The sequence below is a fragment of the Gekko japonicus genome, unplaced genomic scaffold, assembly GCF_001447785.1.
Source record: "Gekko japonicus isolate JY-2015 unplaced genomic scaffold, Gekko_japonicus_V1.1 scaffold70, whole genome shotgun sequence".
Lineage (NCBI taxonomy): Eukaryota > Metazoa > Chordata > Lepidosauria > Squamata > Gekkonidae > Gekko > Gekko japonicus.
Genome location: NW_015167529.1, coordinates 1,801,807 through 1,821,984, shown reverse-complemented (window position 1 = coordinate 1,821,984; position 20,178 = coordinate 1,801,807). Strand labels below are relative to the sequence as shown.

Here is a 20,178-nt window from a genome sequence, read left to right as displayed (position 1 = left end):
CTCTTTAGTCTCCCTGTGGCCCAGATCCACAGATTTAGCTGTCTACAGATGGAGGCCATAGGTGGCTATTAGAATATAAGATACAGTAGACATTAGGGGTGGGCATGAACTGGGAAAATGGACATTCATTGGAGGTTTGTGGTTCGGGTTTTCGCAAACCACGAACCTCCAACAAACTCCTCCATTTGCCGAACCAGTTCGTGGTTCGGGGAGTTCAGGAGTTCGGCCCACCTGGAAGTGAGCTCTGAAGGCATTTAAATGCCTTTGGAGTCCACCTCCAGGTCAGACTGGCCTAACTGAGCTCTGTGAGTGAGCTCTGAAGGCTTTTATAGACCTTATATGCCCTTATATGGACAGGCCCTAATATGGGCAGGCCCCACCTGGAAGTGGGCTCTGGAGGTCTATAAAACCTTCAGATCTCACTTAGAGCTCAGTCGGGCCAACTTGACCCAGAGGTGGGTTCCAAAGGCATTTAAATGTTTTCAGACCTCACTTGCAGGTAGGCTGCCAGACCCAAAAATGTGTCTCCCACGAATCTCATGAACCCCACAAACCACCATGAAAAACATGGAGGTTCATGCGTGGATCATGGGAGACACATTCCCCTGAACCCCTGGTTTGTGAACCACAAACCAGTCTGGTTCATACATGAACAGGGGTTTGTTTGTGAGTTTGTGCCCATCCCTAGTAGACATCTATTAGTTTGTAGATACAGAGCCCATTTCTCAGTCTCCCCCACTTTCTCCCTAACTGCTCCTGAATGTAGATAAGATTTCTAAGACAATTAAATTAGAATATTATTTTAAAACCTGTTGGATTACTATATGCATATATTTGAGATATATCATTTTTAAACATTCCAGTACTGATCTGTAATTGATTGGTGGTACCTCAATGGTAATACGGATGCCTTTTGATGGGCCACTCTGGGGATATGAACCCTAAAGTGAAAGAATAAAGAAGAGGGTTTTTGTAGCTGTTGTTCTATAATTCATATAATATGGCACAGAAGAAGTAAAACCTCCAAATCATAGTAACAAATTAAAACTAAAAGAAATAATAAAATACTCTTAAAGTAAGTAAAATGGAGCTTTTTCACAGACTCTTTCAATTGCTTATAAGAAGAATCGCTGTTGGCACCAGCCACAAAAGACTGATAATGAGTTCAAGGGAAGAATGTGTGAAACTTCATGTAATGTAGGAGGATGGTAGACACCTGTTGTTCCTGTTCTTATCATGGGAAGAGCTGCTTTGTGGCATGTGTAATTTAATATGTTAACAGTTAACAAGCACAACTTGCTTAACATTGCTGAAGAAGGCTGAGTGGCAGAAAACCACATTAAATGCTCATCTTACACTGGCAAAATGTTAGACTCTGCCCAACAAGGATGCAGTCTTGATTCTTTTTTTTAAAAAAATCTGTATGTCAAACATTACAGAACCAGCATGGAGCTAAGTCACATATAGGACATAAAAGAATATGGAATGTTCTGGGACAATATTCAAATGAATATAAAATGAAGAACATTCCCACTCCATTGGAGGGCAAAGGGACTTACCAGATAGCAGGGGCCCTAGCCAGCAACATGCTGAAATCCCAAGCAATACACTAATGTCACTTCCTGTGTGCACTGGTTTAAACATAGAGTTTTGCCCAGTTACCAGAGCATCCCCAAGTCATAAGAACATAAGAGAAGCCAATGTTGGATCAGGCCAATGGCCCATCTAGTCCAACACTCTGTCACACAGTGGCCAAAAATACCAGGTGCCATGAAGAGGTCCAGCAGTGGGGCCAAGACACTAGAAGCCCTCCCACTGTTTCCCCCCAAGTCCCCCAGCAACATGCTGATGTCACTTCCAGGTATACCTGGAAGTGACATCAGGGTGTTGGGACACTGCCAATATCCTCCCACTTGGGTATCATTCCCCTCAACCAGCCTGCTGAGTGGCAGGGGGATCTCCTGCCTCCAGTGAAGTCCTGGAAACCCTATTCCTTGTTCATGTTGTTAGAAAAATACAGAGGAGTGCTTACCTGTCCATATATGGAACTACCGCTTGATGAAATTTTTCCACCCTGTTTTTTTTAAAAAAAGATTTCAATTATTTTGCTGTTTCCAAAATTATTTAAAGATAGAACTCCTTGTTCATGTTGTTAAAAAAATACTGAGCACTTACCTGTCCGTATATAGAGCTACCACTTGATGAAATTTGTCCACCCTGTTAAAAGAATGAGGATTCAGTTGTTTCACTGTTTGCAAAATGATTCAAAGATAAAATTAGGGCAAGATGATTGTATACACAAGGCTTAAATGACCTTAACATTCCTCTCTTGCTACGTATATGAAACCCTTATCATCATTAATAAGGAAAGACAGTGGATGAGACAGTGTTATATAGGTTCTTTGAATACAATGGTAATTGACGTTCAAAATCGTGTTAACATGGAATATAACTTTCTTCATATAGGCTCCCGTTCTGCAGAATTTCCTGCTTTAAAAGGGCCAGAAGAATCCAATATTACAAATATTCAGAAAAAGAACTCTTGAGGAATGTTGGCTCCCCCCCCCCCAACTGGTGGCTGATGCAGGAGAGGGGAAGCACTGACACCAACTCCAGGGTCCTGCATGCAGCATGGTTTCTTTAGGACTTGCCCAAATTTTACTCTGATGGTGGGAAGGGGAACTGGGCAGTGACTGAGGCAGTGGTTCCAGCCCATTCTTTTGGGCACCAGCCCAATGCCAGGCCAAACTGGCCTATGAGGCCTTACCAAGGCCCAGCCAGGAGGTGGGCCAAGAAAGGGCAAAGAAAGGGAGAAAATGTTCGATGGCAGGATAATGGCTAAGGCAGGGGCATCAGATATGCGGCCCGGGGGCCAGATCAGGCCCCCAGAGGGCTTCTATCAGGCCCGCAGTGGAACTGGCTGTCTTCTGCTTCTTCTTCCAGTTCTCCTGCTGCTGTGTCATCGTAAGTTTGCAGCTTACAGATACACACCTGAACAGCATACTCAAGATTGCAACAGCACAGACATTTAGATGCAATAATTCAGAGCAAGAGGTGTAAGTTATCAGACACTGTTAAATAAACAAAATACTGCAAGAGTGCTAATGTTTTAAGCATGTTTTTACGTTAAAAGAAAAACCCCTTTGTGTTTGTGTCCTTTACAAAGTTTATATCTCCACCGCCTGGCATTACATTTTATGACACACATGGCCCGGCCCAACAAGGTCTCATTTATGTCAGATCTGGCCCTCATAACAAATGAGTTCGACACCCCTGCTCTAAGGAGACCAGACCTGACCACCTATAGTCCAGGCAGGGCTAGGTGCTGGAGCAGGACTTAAGAGGGAAGCTCCCAGCATCAGTGAAGGCAATTAGTTCCAGTGTCTGAATGGATGAGTTACTATCATGAGAGGGTGAGGACAGAGCCAAAGGCCAGTGCAGGTAGTAGGACCAGAGGTTAAAGGGGGTTGGGAGCCAGTAGATGATGACACGCTGAACCATATCTCCTGATGCTGGAAGGAGTAAGGCGAGGGGGAGAAGAGGAGAACATGAGTGACCGTTAACACCCACTCTCCCACTTCTGAGGCCATCAAGCAAGAAAGTGCTTAAGGGATGGACATAGCTGTGGGGGGACTACTGCTCACCCTTCCACAAGAACAACAATCACACATCTTGTCCACTGGGTCTAAAAGCATACTTTCAGAGCAAGCTATTAGATGGTGTTTCTTTAAAAATTTGCTCTTTTAGAATTAGGGTTGCCAACCTCCACGTGTCACCTGGAGATCTCCTACTGTTACACTTGATCTTCGGATGACCATGATTGGTTCCCTTGGAGAAAATGGCTGATTTGGAGGGTGGACTCTATGGCATTATATGCTGATGAAGTCCCTCCCCAGGCTCCCCCCCCCCAAATATCCAAGTATTTCCCAACCCAGAATGGGCAACCCTATTTAGAGTGCTGTAGGGAACTGCATTTTCACAAGCATTTTTTGTAGACATTTCAACGTTATGTCTTCCTGGAACTTTCTGAAAGTGAAACAGGCTTACCTGGACTTGGATTTTGCTGGAGGAACTCTGTGGAAGAACCAGGAAAATAGTAATATTATTGTATACAAAAATGCGACATGCAGCATTTTCAAAAGCATGTTTGCTCAGGATTGTACTTTGTTGAAGGGGACTAACAGTACACTCCTAAACAGAGTTACACTGTTCTAAGCCCATTGAATTCAATGGATTTAGAAGGGTTTAAGTCTGTTTATATGCTTACAGTGATAATTCATAGGAAGTATGCTTAGAGCTACACCCTAGGGTAACATCTCCTATGACAGAACAATGTGAAAGAGCAGATTCTGTGTTGGCAAAAATCGCCATCCTTCTGTTTACTCTGGTTGGTCGCTAGTGACTAAGCAAGGATACACAGAGAAGTGCCAGCTTAACTCTCCATGAGGTGATCATCACCTCTCAGTTCACTGTATCTTCACATGTCCATGGAAGTGCCTACCTATTCATGGAACTGAAGGCAATATCAGAATAATGGTCATCAGCACATCATGAAGCCTGTCTCCCAATCAGTGTTCCCTCTAAGCTGAGTTAGTGTGAGCTAGCTCACACTAACTCAGCTTAGAGGGAACATTGCTCCCAATCTAATCAACAAAAACCCATTCTGCACTTGTCTGCCTCTCTGTTGGGAATGCATAGTCAGATATGCTAGATGGATTCATACCTGGGACTGAATGATTTTGGAATGGGAATATTTCTGAAATAAAAATGATAAACCATTAATTTGTCTCACTTCCCAAAATCCATTGCAATACACTGAGGTTCTAGGGCAGACACAGATCTATGTAAGAATCCTTGACACTTGGGCATTTGAAAACCACTATTCTACAGGAATGACTATAGGAATGTATAGGATGTATATGAATACAGAAATGTTTACAAACTCCAAAACAAACTGGATATGCATAGAGTTGATCTCAGCAAATTAATCAGTTACGTTGGGTAAGATGACCAATACCTAGATGAATCTTATACTTAAATTATTTGTTATTCCAACTTTGTAAGCATGCAAGTTGGGAAAATGTTCTATTTAATTAAGTCCTACTCATATCAAGATAAATGATACTGGTGGCTGGCTAAATGCTACCCGGGATTGTTATAATAGTGAAGTGGTGAAGCCACTACATTGCTGCTGCTGCTGCTGCTATTAAAACCTTCAAATGAATTAAGCTGCACTCTCATGCAGTTAAGCTAATATTGCAAAATATCTTATTTTAAATTACATGTGCTGTTATGAAACCTGACCTAATTCAATCAGGATCTTGTCATCATCCTAGATGCCATTAGGAGAGGATGTGCTTTCTGTTATCAACAGGAATATTGTCTCAAGCCAAAGGCAATGAAGTTAAACTTAAAAACCATGTGTGTTGTAAAGCTCAAGAATGTTTGAAATGCTTAAGTACATTTAAAACTGACTTTCTCTTTTTAACCCCTGTGCACCAACAACAGGACAGAGGAATAAAATGGTTTAATCAGCATGTGTGAATTCATACTTAGACAGAGATAGAATGGATAGACAAATGATTTCATATTTTAAAAAAGAAGTGTACTTACCGATGAGGAAGTGTCACGCTATTGGGAAAGAGGGGAGAAAAACACACTATTGGATTACTACTTTTATTACTACCTTATATAAAGGAGACAAAATCAGAAAATGCAACCTTTGCTGCCATATCCTTGCAAATGCCCTGATCACAAGACATGCTGAGCAAGATTAGGGTTTGGAATAAATGGTTGATTACCATATGACCGAAGATCACAGCAGTCTTGAAACTGCATAACAGACTATGAAAACAACCACTGATTCAGCAATACATTTATACTGTAAATGTGTAAGTGTAAATGATTAAATGGCATGACTGTGCACCATATTTTATGTAATTCCATGCTAGCTCATAATCATAAGTATGATGTTATGCTGGAAATGTATCATATGGTATAAGATGCAGGTGCACACACTTAGCAGCATACACATTTTTGTAAATCAATGCATTCTTTTTCATACATAAAATGAAATTATTTTTAAAAACTGATGGGACAGTTTGAATAGGCTCTGGTTTAACTATTTTAAACTATCTTCTAAATTATCATCTTTAGTCACCCGTTTTAAACTCTGTGTTTTAATTAAATAGACAATATTTTTGTTTTTTATCTATTCATATCATCTGCCTTGAATACTGACTGTGTCAGGGAAAACACAGTATATACAAATGTTCTTAAATAAATTAAGTCAGTTGCATATTGAACTATGCTTCTGGGGCTTGTTTAAGGAGAAAAGTCCCTTGGAGGACAGCCTACAGGGAGATAGGAGAAGAGTTTATTACATCCTTTTCAGTAAAAATGGGATCCTGCTCCACCTTTTATAGGTAACTGGGGCCTATACGGGTTGAAACAAAACAGTCAACCTCCATGATGTCTATTTCTCTATTCTCTGAATTATGTCAAAAATGTACATCAAAAATGTGAAGTAGAAAACGTGCTTACTTCAGGTGGGAAAGGTTGACTGTCTGGGTAGGATACCACCTGCAAAGACAAAATAGTAACTGTGATTTTCCAAGGAAATTGTGGGGGGAGAAAAAGCAAAGAAGAAGAAAAAAACAGTTGTGAAAGTATTTGGAACGCTGGTATGCTGGGAGCTCCGCATTAGCTGGGTGAGGGGGACGCATATAGATGTTAAATAACATCGGGGAAAGAAGTGCCCCCTGAGGTACCCCGCATATTAAAGGGTAACTGGAGGACACACTCTTCTCCCAGTGCAACCCTGTGCTGGGTTTGGCTGGTCAAGAGGCTGGCAGCCGGGACTAGGTCCGAGATCGCATGGTTGCATCCACACTGAGGCAGGTGAGCATGGTTGCTTATGACGGAGTCTCCCTTCCCTGGGAGGGCACTGAGGGTCACACAGGCTAAATAATCCACTTTCAATCCACTTTCAGTGCATTTTCCAACTGGATTTTTACTGTGTGAACTGGCAACATCCAGTTGGACAGTGCATTGAAAGTGGATTGAAAGTGGATTGTTTAGTGTGTGTGACCACAGCCACAATCTGCAAAGACTCACAGCCCCCCACGTTGCCTTTGCAACAGCTGAAGTCTGGCACTCCTCCTTCTCTCTTGCACATTCAGACGCTGGTGTGCCCTGTGTCAGGGATATTCAGGTGAGCTAGATGGGGATTCTGGCCTCGAGGTGTCTCCAACTGGGGGTGCTGGGCCAGGCTCTGGACCAGACTCTTCCTCTGACTGCACCACAGTCTGTTCGCCTTGCTGCCCCTCCTGCACAGATGCTGGGGCCGCTTCTCCCTCAGGTGCTGGTAAAGGTTCCTCTTCTGGGCTGACTCCAGTGGAGGCTGGGTTGCTCTGTGCCTCTTCCTCATCTGAGGAGTAGTCAGCCTCAGCGGAGCCAGGACCCACGACAGCTGGGAAAGAACATAGCACCGCAGAGCCACCATCTATACTTATTTTGGATTGGTAACACATGGAATACTACTACCAATGTCAGGAAGTAATCTTCCTTCTCTTCCCCTACCCCAAGTCTGGGTAATGGCTAAGAAAGATCCTCCCATGGTGGAAGGATTTGCTGGGTGACATTATCTGGCTGGCTTAATTATAGCTGTGCAGTCAGGAGGAAAAGCACTTGCTGAACTGTAATCACTCCATTAACTTTATGGCAATTTCCAGCCAATTAAAATTTAATCTGACATTTAAAGTTTATTGAAGATGAGGGGAAAACATACCTTGGGACCTTTCTTTACGGACACCGACTGCAAGAAATAAAACACATATATGCTTGTTTATTTACTTATATATTTAAAAGACTTTATATCACTTAAGGTGATAACAGAAGTAAAGAATAAAAACAACAATAAAATCAAATATGCACAGTAAACAATAACCAGTACCACAAATACTATCAAACAGCATTAAGTATTAATTTAAAAGTGCAGCAAATAGTAAATCATTAAACAAATCACAAAACAGCTAAGATTGTTAGTGTGATTCATTATTGCTCTTCTCAGTTGAAACACTAAAAAAAGCATTATGATTATGAAGTCTTTCCAGACAAATCACTATGAACACCAGAACAGAAGGTCTTCAAAACAAAAGCTTTTTTTTTACTGTCAACATATTTAATACCAAGTCTTAAACTAACAGAGCAGTTCTGGGGGTGCGGGGTGGGAATCAGAGTATGGAGCCAAGTGACCCCTACACTGACCAGTACCACAAATACTATCAAACAGCATTAAGTATTAATTTAAAAGTGCAGCAAATAGTAAATCATTAAACAAATCACAAAACAGCTAAGATTGTTAGTGTGATTCATTATTGCTCTTCTCAGTTGAAACACTTAAAAAAGCATTATGATTATGAAGTCTTTCCAGACAAATCACTATGAACACCAGAACAGAAGGTCTTCAAAACAAACACTTTTTTTTTACTGTCAACATATGTAATACCAAGTCTTAAACTAACAGAGCAATCCTGGGGGTGTGGGGTGGGAATCAGAATAAGGAGCCAACCAAGGGTGGCACAAGAATGGCCTCCCAGTGCCATGGCCCCTGTCATGCCATGGGGGGAAAAATCCCAGGACAGTTTCCTGGGAGAATTGTGGGGGGGGGGGGGATGCTTTCAGCCTTACACTGGGCTATCAGCTCAGCCCTAGCAACCGTACACTGACAGGTAAGCAAGGGCAAGGAACCCAGACCTGCTACCTGATGCATCTTGCTTGAGACTGGGTGCCACCCCAGCAACAATGCCTCCCACACTCAAGCCCAGCAATGGGTTCAATGCAAGGGTGGCACAAGAATGGCCTCCCAGTGTCATGGCCCCTGTCATGCCATGTGGGGGAAAAAATCCTGGGAGAATTGCGGGGGGTGGGGGGATGCTTTCAGCCTTACACTGGGCTATAAGCTCAGCCCTGTGCCTCTTTCCCCATCTCAGCAGAAGACAGGGCTTGTCAGTGATTGGAAGGGGGCTTTGGCAGCTACTCCATTCTATGTGGTAGACCAGCTTGCCAGGAGACCCTTTGACTCATTTCCATGCAGGATCAGAGCCTTGAGCAGCAGCTGCAGGTCCTGCTGTGGATGGATCACTACCAATCCCTGAGCATTTCAACACAGGACAGGTGAGTGTAATTCAGATGGTGCCACCATGTGCCTCAAGTGGGTGTTAATGGCAAAGGCCTCCCCCCATGAGGCTGCATTTGCAGAGCCTGATATGGCAACACATCTGTGGTTAAGCTTGGCATGTTTTGCTTTCCTGCAGGTGAAGATTCAACAGGAAGACCTCTGGTTGTGGCTAGAGCCACCTCCCCCCACACTCTACTCAGTCTGCTGTCCCAGCACTCCTCTTAGAATGAAGCATTGTACCCAGCCAACCCTTCCAAATTCTGTCTGCAACTCCATCCCACTGAGATGCATACCGTGCCAGGGGAGCCTCCATCCTCCTCCCCAGGGCCCCAAGAAGGTAGCAAATGGAGCCTGCAGACCTCCCATGATTTGCAGTTCAATAAAGACTGTGTTGTGCCACAACTATGTCTCCGTCTGTTTGGTTCTGACTAATTTCACCTGACCTTTCCCCTCTATGTTGAATAAAATATCTTAAAAGTCTCAAGTGCCATTTCATTGGTTTGAATTAAAGGGGGATCTCGACCCTTCCCTCAAGTTCCTGGGCTGAGAAAGCAGCAAGATTTCATACTGTGACTGGGTGGGACAGCCATAGTTCCTCAGAAAAGAAGAAAATCTATAAATAGGGCTGCTCAGTCAGAAAGAGAGAGAAAACTGGAGGGGAAACTTTGCCTCTGAGGGGGGGAAGTGCGCTACGTCATCATACATGGGTCTCCTAAAAACTGAGAAACTAGGAGAAGATATCTATACTTCCAAACTCTTTATAGGATGGAGCTAAAGGTGATAAGTCTCTCTGTTTTATGAAGCTGTATCGTAGTTATTCCTATATGATATTGAATACATTACACTGGTCATCGTCCCAAGCTGTTCAGTACATAAAGTGCTTTGAAAGCATGGAGGAAACTTGGATAGTGGCTTCAAATTCATGGAACCTCTTACAAAAGGAGGTCCACCTATTCCCAACCCAGATGCCACTGTAGGACATTTTTATTTAAGTAAGCTTTTAGGCATGATAACTTTTTTGTAGTGTTCTGTGGTCAAAATTAAGTACTTTATTTATTAAGTATGTATTTAAAGTAATCTATGGTCAAAATAAAATATTTTGCATTTCTATGGATTTAAATTCCTTCCATTTGCCAGTAGGGCTTACCATTGCTTAATTTTCTTAATTTTATTCTGAATGGATTTGCTTTCAGTAGCCTTTAATATATGGGGGAAAGAATCAGTTAACATTTCATGATATCTTTCTCTTTTGTCTTGGAGTAGATCCACGTGGCCATTTTTAAAGTGTTGAAGTCAGTGCAAGTAGTTTTACCTAAAGATCACGGGATCGATCTTGTGAAAAACTCTGCTGACAGAAGGGATTTCCATCAGCAGAGTGAAACTCCTCCACTTCCTTCTCCTGCTGCAGGCTAAAATAGTTCCCAAATGCTTTTCCTGGGAGACAAGGGATTCTCCTGGAACAGCATGAGGGTAGAAATTATGAAAATGGTCCCCCATCATGACTGAAACTTTTTTTTTTTTTGCTGGATCCAACCCCTTTGTTGGATAGTTATTTATTTATTTCAATTTGTATCCTGCCCTCCCTGCCAGGATCAAACTTCTGACTCAGTATATCCCGACTGAACCTACTTTTTCAATGTTGTGCTAAATCTGTCTGAATGTTTGTTGAACCATTCACAAGAGCAGTTAAATCATGAGGGGAAGCTGTATGTGCAAAAAAACCCACCAAACCTAAAGCAAAGAGCATTCTTACCTGGCCATATGAAGACTGACCACTAACATCAGCTGCGCTCTGTTAACAAACCAAAATTCCATTAATACTTTTTGCCAGATAGTTTGATTCAACATATATTGAGTAACAAAATGATGCCCTCTGTAGTCCTAATAGTTCAATGCAGGAAGGGTTGATCAAAAGCTAAACTCATTAAAGCAATGTTAATTGTTCAAGCAAATTATAAGAAAGAATTAATAATAAAATTCAGTATAAATCCTGAGCACTGTGGACTCTAATAGTTGCTCCAGGTTATGGACTGCACTGGTGGAGCAGGAAGAAACGGGAATTCAAATAATCCTGGCATGGTTGCCTTTTCAGCCACAACAATGAAGAGAAAGTTGTTAATTTGCCTTTTGTAACAGTAAATGTTCGAGAATAGGTAAAATCTGTATCATTAGAAGGAGAAGAAATTGGATGCCTCTGCTCTGCTTCCCGGGATTTAGAAGTGGCAGCATCTAGAAGAGAGATCATTGTTCGCTAGTAGCACATCTGCTCTCTGTATGTGGAAGATCCTAGTTTCAATCCCCAACATCTACAGCTAAAAGAATCAGCAGGTGCTGTGAAAGACCTCTCCCTGAGTCCCCAGAAAGCCACTGCCAGTCAGACAATAGCGAGCTTGACAGACCAGTGGTCTGACTCAGTATAAGGCAGCTTCATGTGTTCATGTGTCCAGCATAAGTACTTGCATTGGAAACATTTTTGTATGGAAAACCAAGTATTTGTTACTTATCCTATAATGAAGAATCCCATCTAACATGATATTGTCTGCATAATCTTTCTAGGGGTAGTTGTTTAAATTACAATACTCTTTCTATAGATATTGTTTTAATAGTTAGATCACTCAGGTAAAGATTGAGTTAATCAGTAATCAGGTATGAGTTTTACTGGCCTGCGAACAGATAATTTTTCATATGTATGTGACTGCTAAAAGCAGTTGGGGCCAGGTGATTCAGATTAGGTGGACAGGGACTAATCCTTTCTCCCTCGGCTCTTTCTTAAATTTGACGTGACCCCCCCAAAAAAAATTCTGTTTGCCCTAGTGTGGATAACACGCAGGCAAGATACAAGGAATGTGTGCATTTCCCCTGGAAAAGCAAATAGGACCTACAAGAGAAAATGGCACAGCGTAGGGGAAAAGCCTCCCCCCATACTATGGTCCAATCCAAACAGTTCCTCCAAATATCTGCTGTTCAGCAATAAAAATGACTAAAGATCTGTTCATGACTCGTCCTGCATCTCACCCGATTTGACCTTCAGTTGACAGGCTTTTTATCAGTTCTTATACCTATGATTACTTCATTTATATTTTTGCAGTACAAATGTCTCCCCCGCCTTCAAGGATGGCAATTGCTGTTCTGCTTGTGAATGTTCACAAATCATGGCAGACTGTTGGTCTAGATGGACCCAAAAGGGCAGCTCCTATCTTCATTCCAAGCAAAGATATTGCCTGTTTTGTATAACCCAGTATCTCGGACCAACACAGCAAAGCTTCTCTGTGGCATGTCAGACAGTCAGCCAAACTAATGGATTCCTTCCTTCTTCTTTTTTTTCCTGGACAGAGTGCAACAGCTTTGTTTTTCTGAGATTACAAGTGCTATCATGACTGTGCGATGATTCATGATGAAAACACTTTTACTGAGCAGTAAACATTGATAAAAATAGAAACAAGTGACAAAGCAAGACTTACATCTCTGCAAGCATGTTTGCTGTAAACATCTGCAACTCCACCCTGCGGATAAAATATGAAACAGGTGCATTCTTTTTTTTACTAGTCAAGATACTCAACACGACATACATAATAAATATGTAATAGAGAATCGCTATCAGAGTCATAACCAAGAAGTGTTAATAAGGCACCTTCTCCTTCATTGGTCTAACTTTCCCACAGACCTCCCCTGTGACTCACAGTGTCCTCAGAGCCAAGAGAGGAGGGGGTTCACCTTCACTTTATTCCTCCTCTTGTCATTTCTCTCTCACTCACCGCCAGCCAATAAAGAGAGGCCAAGCGTCCTTCTCATCGGCCCCTCCTCATAGCCTTTTCTGAGCATGGCAGTCCATGCATGCCCTCTGCCCATTTCCATTCTCATGAGGAGAAAAGAGACTGCTCATTCATTTGACTTTCCCCAGCCTCTCATTATCCTGGGATTACCCATGGAAGCCACTGATCGACTGTTGGTGCGGTGGTGCCCCTTTAAAAGGGCATAGCTCCAGAATGATTACTCAAAAGGATTACCCCAGGGCAAGGGCATAGTGACCCTCTATAAATTTAACAGAATCATGGTCTTGGAAGTCCATCAAAGTCCAATCACTTGCACCAAAGGCAGGGCAGGAGTACATGCCAAACTCCATCCTTCCATCATTGAACCTGTGTAGCAAATCAGCCTGTTATGAGCAGACAGTGGGTACAGGAAGGGGCTGGGGCATACAAAGAAAATAGTTGCAGGAGATTTCGTGTTTAAGACAAGTGACATGGGCTGTAGGGAAGAGTAAACTTGTTATCTTCTAGATATTTTGCTCAGTGTAGAAGAAGATGGGGCTTCACAACGGTTTGCATTCAGCTTATCACAGTTTCACCAGCAATTTATAGCTGTGGGAACTGAGGACTGCTGCTCCACCAGAAATCCAATGAGCAGAAAGTAAAAGACATCAAAGCAATCTGACTTCAGAACTGTGGAAGGAAAATCTCAAAAGCAACAGATCTTATAGGGAGACCAATATTCCATTTGGTGAAATTTCCCACTCATCAGAGATATCCTCCTAGAATGGTGTATTCTGAAGGGTCCAGTGCATGCTGTACCCCATGCACAAAATATCTTCAGCAATCTAGGTTCATGCAGAGTATGAAAAACAAAGTGTCTTCAGAGTTCATCTGTTAATAGGCCCCTTTGATAAATTCACAGTGGTCTCCATGCACATTAATGACAAAATGCCTATTTGAGAAAATTTGCAAAGTGACTCAGGGTCTCCATGTTCGTTTGCAGTAACATTTATACACCACACATCTGAAGGCATCTGGTGACAAAACATGTTAGGTAAAATTTACACTAGGACACAATTCTAAATCAAGACAATACTTACTCCAACACAGCTAGTGCTGCTTCCTTGTTTAACTACAACAACCTGCAATTAAAAAAAAAAAATCAGTCATAAACTGATTTAGAAGTAGCGGTATGGGGCAAGGGAACCCTCACTTGTTAGGTACTGCACAGAAATTCTAAGCATTTGCTTGAGACGCTCAGGCAGACATGATGTTTCTGGGTCTGTAAACCATGTTAAGGGATTGGATGTGCTTCTCAGGACCACATGCTTCTTGACCACTCCTCCCACCACTGCTGGGGTCTCTCCCTCGCTTCCTTTTTGGAGTGCTAACTACTATTAGGCTGATTTCGCACTAGAGCTGCCTCGATGTTGCGCCGCCGTTTGCCCCGATACTATTGGTCAATTTCACACCCGAAGCTGCGGGGCTGCATTTTGACTCGCATAGCTTGGTTTAAAGCTGAGTTTGAAACTGGATTTAAACTGTGGCTTAAAGCCCACTACAGTACAGTGGGAAGTTGGCGAGAATGGCACTAGGCCTTTCTCCTTTCCCCTCAGAAATCCCCCCCCCAAAAAAACCAATTCGCTGAAAATGGTGAACATGCATCTAGAACCCCAGAGTCACAAAAGCAGCCTGGGAAGTTTCAGGGTGAAAACAACAGAAGGGGGAAAGATTTTTTTTTTTTTAAGTTGCACCCCACAGCAAATCATTCTTTCCAAGGACTCTTTGCAGTGGAAAAGCAGCCATCAGCTAAAGCATCATAGTGTAACTTGGTCCTAAAGCAAGCCTTGAGAAGGGACAGGAAAATTAATAACTCTAAGTAACACAAGTAGCATCTACCTTGGACTGGCTGCCACCACTCTGAGAATATCCTTTCGACCCCTAGAAATAAATGAAGCATTTAAATATATTAGAATATGGAATATCTTTAGATCAAAAGGAACAGTGCTTTGCATTCAGATCACATAATTTACAAATGAGAAAAAGAAAAACAATGCATTTATTAAAAAGAAAATGATTTCCTGTAATTCTCTATTAGTCAAAAAGACATTTTCCCAAAGCCAGCAACATCTGCAGTGTGAACAAACAAGGTCAAGAGTGCAATGGGGGAAGAGGGATAGGCAGCACTTCCTAGCCTGGTATAATTTTTTTACTCCAGATTTTGAGGTGTCAACTGAGACTTACAGAAACATCAAGCAATAATTTGTGGTTCAAATAATATTTTTGTGTGGTAAATGGATTGGATTTACACCCTCTTCTATTAAGTAGAAGCAGGGGTCATTTTCTGCAGGAGCGCACAGGAGCGGAGCTCCGGCAATAAAGAGCCCAGGGGGCGGGTACATGCAACAAGCCCCCCCTGCTCCCAGCAGCCCTCAGTCAGAGCAAGAAGCAGCCAGGTCAGTTGCAGAGCTCCCCCCCGGCCCCCCGGTCCAAAACAGTCCAGTGACCAAGTTTTATTCAGGTACAAGCTCTCCCTCCTCTGTGAGGACAGATCTGCACGTTCCCCCCCCCCCCAATAGCTAGCAATCCAAAACAGTCCAGTGGCGCCTGAGCGGTGGGTGTTGCTTTTTGACACACTGCCAGTGATGTCGGGGGTGTGGCATATGCAAATAAGTTATGCTAATGAGTTGTGCTAATGAGCTCCTGCACCTCTTTTTCTATGAAATGACCCCTGAGTAGAAGTCTTCCTCCAACGGAGAATGGAAGGAAGACTCTCCCACTAGAGGAAGACACTGACTTAGCAGAAGAGAATCTTGGGACCCAACCCTGGATAAACATGCACAAACATTATAAAGAATGGTAGGCTTTGCACAAATAATGCTTACCTGGCCACAAGAACCACCACCTGATCCACCCTGCCAAAAAACAAAACCCATGAAGAGTTATTTTTCTAAAGAACTATGTCACTATTTTACTGACTTAAGAAAACACTCCAAACTTTTGTTCAGAGAATGATGTGAGCTAATATAAAGCTAGCAGTATTGATTTTATGAAATCGGAAGTGTAAAACTACTACTCATCTCATTGCCTGAAGCAAGTAAAAATCACTTCCAGGCTGTCATGTAAGGAAGCTTCAGCAAAATTGGTTTTCCCTCCTATCCTTCCAAATTATAAAAGGAATGAACAACTAACAGGGTATAAACTACCAGGAGTCTTGAAGTACCTTAAATACTAACAAGTTCTTATTCTAAAATAATCTTTCACAAACTAGAAGCACTTAGTCCATGAAAGCAAATGCTAGAAACAAAAAACTTCTTAGTCTTAAGGTGCTACAAGACTCCTTTATTTTTGCTGACATAGCTGAGTAACACAGCTACCCCTATGGAATAATTAACATGGGCTATGTGCCAAAAGGCAGACTAGTCAAATGTTGTGAGATAAGTGTAACTTTTCTGGATTTACAAGACTGTACAAAAGAGTAATGAATATTGTTAAGCCAAATTAATTGAGGCCTTCCTGTCTTGGTTGGTTCTAAGCAGCCCAGTATTTCAGAGACCAGTCTCTATTTACCTATGTTAAATAGGGCTTATTCCCAAGACTGTCTGCATAGGATTTCTGTACTAGTATTGTTTTGGGAGGGAGATACAGGTGCATGTTGCTATGTTTTATAAAACGACCCAGCAGCAACACATTGGTCACTATGCAATTAAGAACAGTCGACATGGGAAACTTTGAAGAATTATTGAGAGAAGGTTCTTACCTCTCCACATCTTATCTGCACATTCACAATGGACTGAAAAGAAAAATTAAAAGTGTTGGTGTATCATTAAAAGTATTATATACCTAATAATCTGGAACTGAAACAGGATAGCTCTAGAGGAACGATTCTACTGATGAAATTCTTCACTTTGGATTGTACCCCACCAAAAATGACTTTCTTGTCTCAGTCTCCTGCTACAGCCCCCCATGTTACTAGAGTGGCTTGCAGAACATAAGAAAGTGCTAAGGTGACAGAATCCTAAGGAAGTATTCATATATACATCTGGGCAATTGATTCTTGGTCACACTTTTTAAATATGTGCATGTGTAACATTCATTTGGAGTCCTTTTTTCCTTCATATATAAATACGTAGCTGTAATAAGCATTTCATAGGTACCTTCCTCCTGCCTTTCCTTGTAGAATTTCCTCTTTTGGGTTCTTCAGTTTTCTCAAGTGTCTCATTTTCTCTGTTGGAGTCATCGGTTGTCTCAGGTGTCTCAAAGTCTATCTCAGGCCCGAGCAAAGTGTTGAAATCAAAATCTCCATCCTTCCCAACATATGTGTCTGAATCAGTCATGTTCTCAGAATCAATGGATGTTACAAGATCATTGGCTATCACTGAGGTATTAGTTGTCACAGAATCATTGACAGTTCTGGAATCATTAGTTGCATCTGAATGTCTGGGTGAGAGGGTTTTGCTATGAACACCAACCCAGTAGGTATCATAATCTTGAACAAAAGTTCCCCTAGGGAAAAAAGAGAGATATGATGACTGTGTGTGGCTTTTTTTCTAATGTGATATTTTGACACATAACAAGTGCAGCATCATTTCTCAAATTACTTTCAGCAGTAAGTGGGCTGATATAGAGGGATTCCTTAACTTTTAATTGCTAGGTTTCTGTTCAACTGAACCATCTGTCCATTTGGGGCACAGACTCACCATATTACCTTCTTTTATGCTCATAAAGTGCCTGTGCATACATAGTCTTTAAGCCTTATTAATTTGCATGTGTTCACCTTGTTTACTGACCCCCAAACATATACTTTTCTTAATAAAAATGGTTCTTCAATACTTCAGGATCCTTACCTGTTTGATAGCATGCCCCTCCATCAATGTTGGTGAATTCCAAGTTTATAATCAAAAGCCTTAACTGAGTTTTTAATTATTTATTTCAAGATGTTGCTTTCTTTTTTAAAAAAGTCCCTTTATTAATATAACAATAAATTTACAACTTACATAAGTCGTATCTTTTTCGTATTAGGAGGAGCAACCCAGGTCGTTCTAACCTGATGCTTTACTCTGGGATTTGTGTGACTTACTGCTGAATTCTGAAATGAAAACACATATACAATTGAGAATACTGGGAACACAAGTATATTTGCTCGTGAAAGTCAAGGAATTTCTATAAATACAGTATCTGTGAATTACTACTGTCTTGCTATTCGTGCCATTTGATCAAAATTAATATTACTATTATAGTTAAAATGAAATGTAAAATAAATCAATGAATTTTCAAATTTCACAACTCAGATTTTGATTTTGAAATTTCAAAGTTTGATATTTGAATTTTGGAATCAAAATGTGATGTCACGTTTCTGACTGTTGAGGGTTCGTTTGTTCTTTACTTATTCAGGGGGATGTTTCCTGATAAATTAAAGTAATGAATGAAGTTAGCACAAATTCCATGACTGTTGCCAGATGAACAATCCTAACAGAGGACAAGCCACCGCAAGGAGAAGGCGGACCCCACCCATAATAACATCTGTGTATCCTTCTGGCCATCTGCAGTGAGTCCTACTCATTCATAAGTGCATGTGCATAGACTCTTCTACTTGCCTAGAAAAGCTGCAAAAAGCAGCATTTCTAATCTTGCAGAAAACCCCGGGTCCATATATCCTTGTAGGGCTTCCTGCTTACATTTGGTAAACAAATGTCTGGAGCAGGGACAACAGGAGAGATCCTTCTGCATGTGTACAGTGTACATGAATTATTACAGTGGCTCCCAAACTTTTTGGTATGGTGACCCACAAGTCCAAATTTACTTCATACATTGACCCATGCAGGGCTGACCCAAGGATTTTTGGAGCCCAAGGCAAACCATGACCCTGGCACCCATCTATTCCAGCATTCCATTTTCTATAGTGCCCAACCAGGTGTTTTTGAGAAACCAACAAATATCACACAAAGGGTGCCACTGCCCCTATTATGAACTAGGCTTGGGAGCCCCAGGTGGGGGCAGGGGATCCCCCATTGCCAACCTCACCCCCAAAAAGACATCCCTTGGCGATGTTGTTGATGCAATGGCGTCACTTCTGGAAGTGAAGTCATCACGTCAGCAACATCAGGGGCGACACTTTACTTTTTGGGCAAAACTGTGGTTTGTATCCATTTTTACCATAGAGTTTTGCCCAAAAAGTAGAGCATTGCCCCTACGTCACCAACGCAATGACGTTACTTCTGGAAGTGACATCATTGCATCGACGACATCCACGCCCACCCCTGGATGCCCCCTAACACCCCCCCTCCGCTGGCAGCAGGTAAGGACCTGGCAACTCTACTATGATCTCTGAGCAAGTAGGAGCCCATCTGTTTTTCCTCTGCTAGCTGGGCCAGAGCCAGAGTTCAAGGAGGTACACTTGGGGGGCACTGGGTTGAGGAGATATGCAAAGATGGCAGATGGCAGTGAAGATGTTTGCTCCAAGGGGCTCAGTACAGTATATGTCCCACAGCAGTTGGAGGGCAGTGAGGCACTGCAGGGGGCTGGGCAAGAGCTTCAGCTGCTGAAGGAGGAGAACTAAGATAGAGCCCACATAGCCACTCACCTTTTTCTATCCTCCTCTGTTTTTTCCATGGCATGCTGAACAGTTCCCACCTACTCTATGACCATTCTGCCCCCCTTCTTTCAGCTACTACTGTGAAGTTACTAGTTGCCAGATGGCCTCCCCCCCCATTATTGTCACAAAGAAGGTGTGCTGTCTTGGCTGGCTGCCACAGAGACCACACACTGGAAGCTTGTAAACACAGTCCAGAATCAAGGTCAGTCAGAGCCGAAAGTCAAAGAGCCGGAAAGTCAATTCAAGGTTGCAAGGACAAGGAGCGGCTGCTAAACATGAGCAGGTCTCCTCAGGTTTAGCTGAGGGTTCTTCTTCTGGGCTGACTCCAGAGGAGGCTGGGCTGCTCCCTGCCTCTTCCTCATCTGAGGAGTAGTCAGCCGCAGCAGACCTAGGACCCCACGACAGAAGGAGGAGGGAGATAAGAAGTGGAGAAGTTGATGAGGAGGAAAGAAAGAGGATGCAAAATGCAAGAGCTGCCATTAGGGAGGGCTGGCCTGCAACCCACTTTTGTGTCCAGACCAGTGTTCCCTCTAAGCTGGGTTAGTGTGAGCTAGCTCACAGTTTTCTAGCCTCCGGCTCACACGTTTTTGTCTCGGCTCAGGAAGGATGGCTCCAGAGCAAACTAATTTATGCAGTAGCCAAATTGCTCG

General features: G+C 42.4%; 1 protein-coding gene across 2 annotated transcripts in view; it reads right to left on the bottom strand.

Annotated features, from left to right (window-relative positions):
* LOC107112259 (uncharacterized protein DDB_G0271670-like) overlaps nucleotides 1-20,178 on the bottom strand; it is a 46,189-nt gene that overhangs the window by 13,720 nt on the left and 12,291 nt on the right. The window contains exons 4-19 of one of the 2 annotated variants that reach the window (XM_015413371.1): nucleotides 17,931-18,022; nucleotides 17,091-17,439; nucleotides 16,694-16,726; nucleotides 15,819-15,848; nucleotides 14,833-14,874; nucleotides 14,034-14,075; nucleotides 12,643-12,684; nucleotides 10,935-10,973; nucleotides 7,790-7,816; nucleotides 6,544-6,582; nucleotides 5,614-5,631; nucleotides 4,724-4,756; nucleotides 4,048-4,074; nucleotides 2,176-2,217; nucleotides 2,033-2,074; nucleotides 891-941 (exon numbers count right to left, since the gene is read on the bottom strand). In XM_015413371.1, the coding sequence (XP_015268857.1) occupies nucleotides 891-941; nucleotides 2,033-2,074; nucleotides 2,176-2,217; nucleotides 4,048-4,074; nucleotides 4,724-4,756; nucleotides 5,614-5,631; nucleotides 6,544-6,582; nucleotides 7,790-7,816; nucleotides 10,935-10,973; nucleotides 12,643-12,684; nucleotides 14,034-14,075; nucleotides 14,833-14,874; nucleotides 15,819-15,848; nucleotides 16,694-16,726; nucleotides 17,091-17,439; nucleotides 17,931-18,022 (948 nt within the window). The remainder of the gene's footprint in view (nucleotides 1-890; nucleotides 942-2,032; nucleotides 2,075-2,175; nucleotides 2,218-4,047; nucleotides 4,075-4,723; nucleotides 4,757-5,613; nucleotides 5,632-6,543; nucleotides 6,583-7,789; nucleotides 7,817-10,934; nucleotides 10,974-12,642; nucleotides 12,685-14,033; nucleotides 14,076-14,832; nucleotides 14,875-15,818; nucleotides 15,849-16,693; nucleotides 16,727-17,090; nucleotides 17,440-17,930; nucleotides 18,023-20,178) is intronic. The other variant, XM_015413372.1, reaches the window with a different exon arrangement.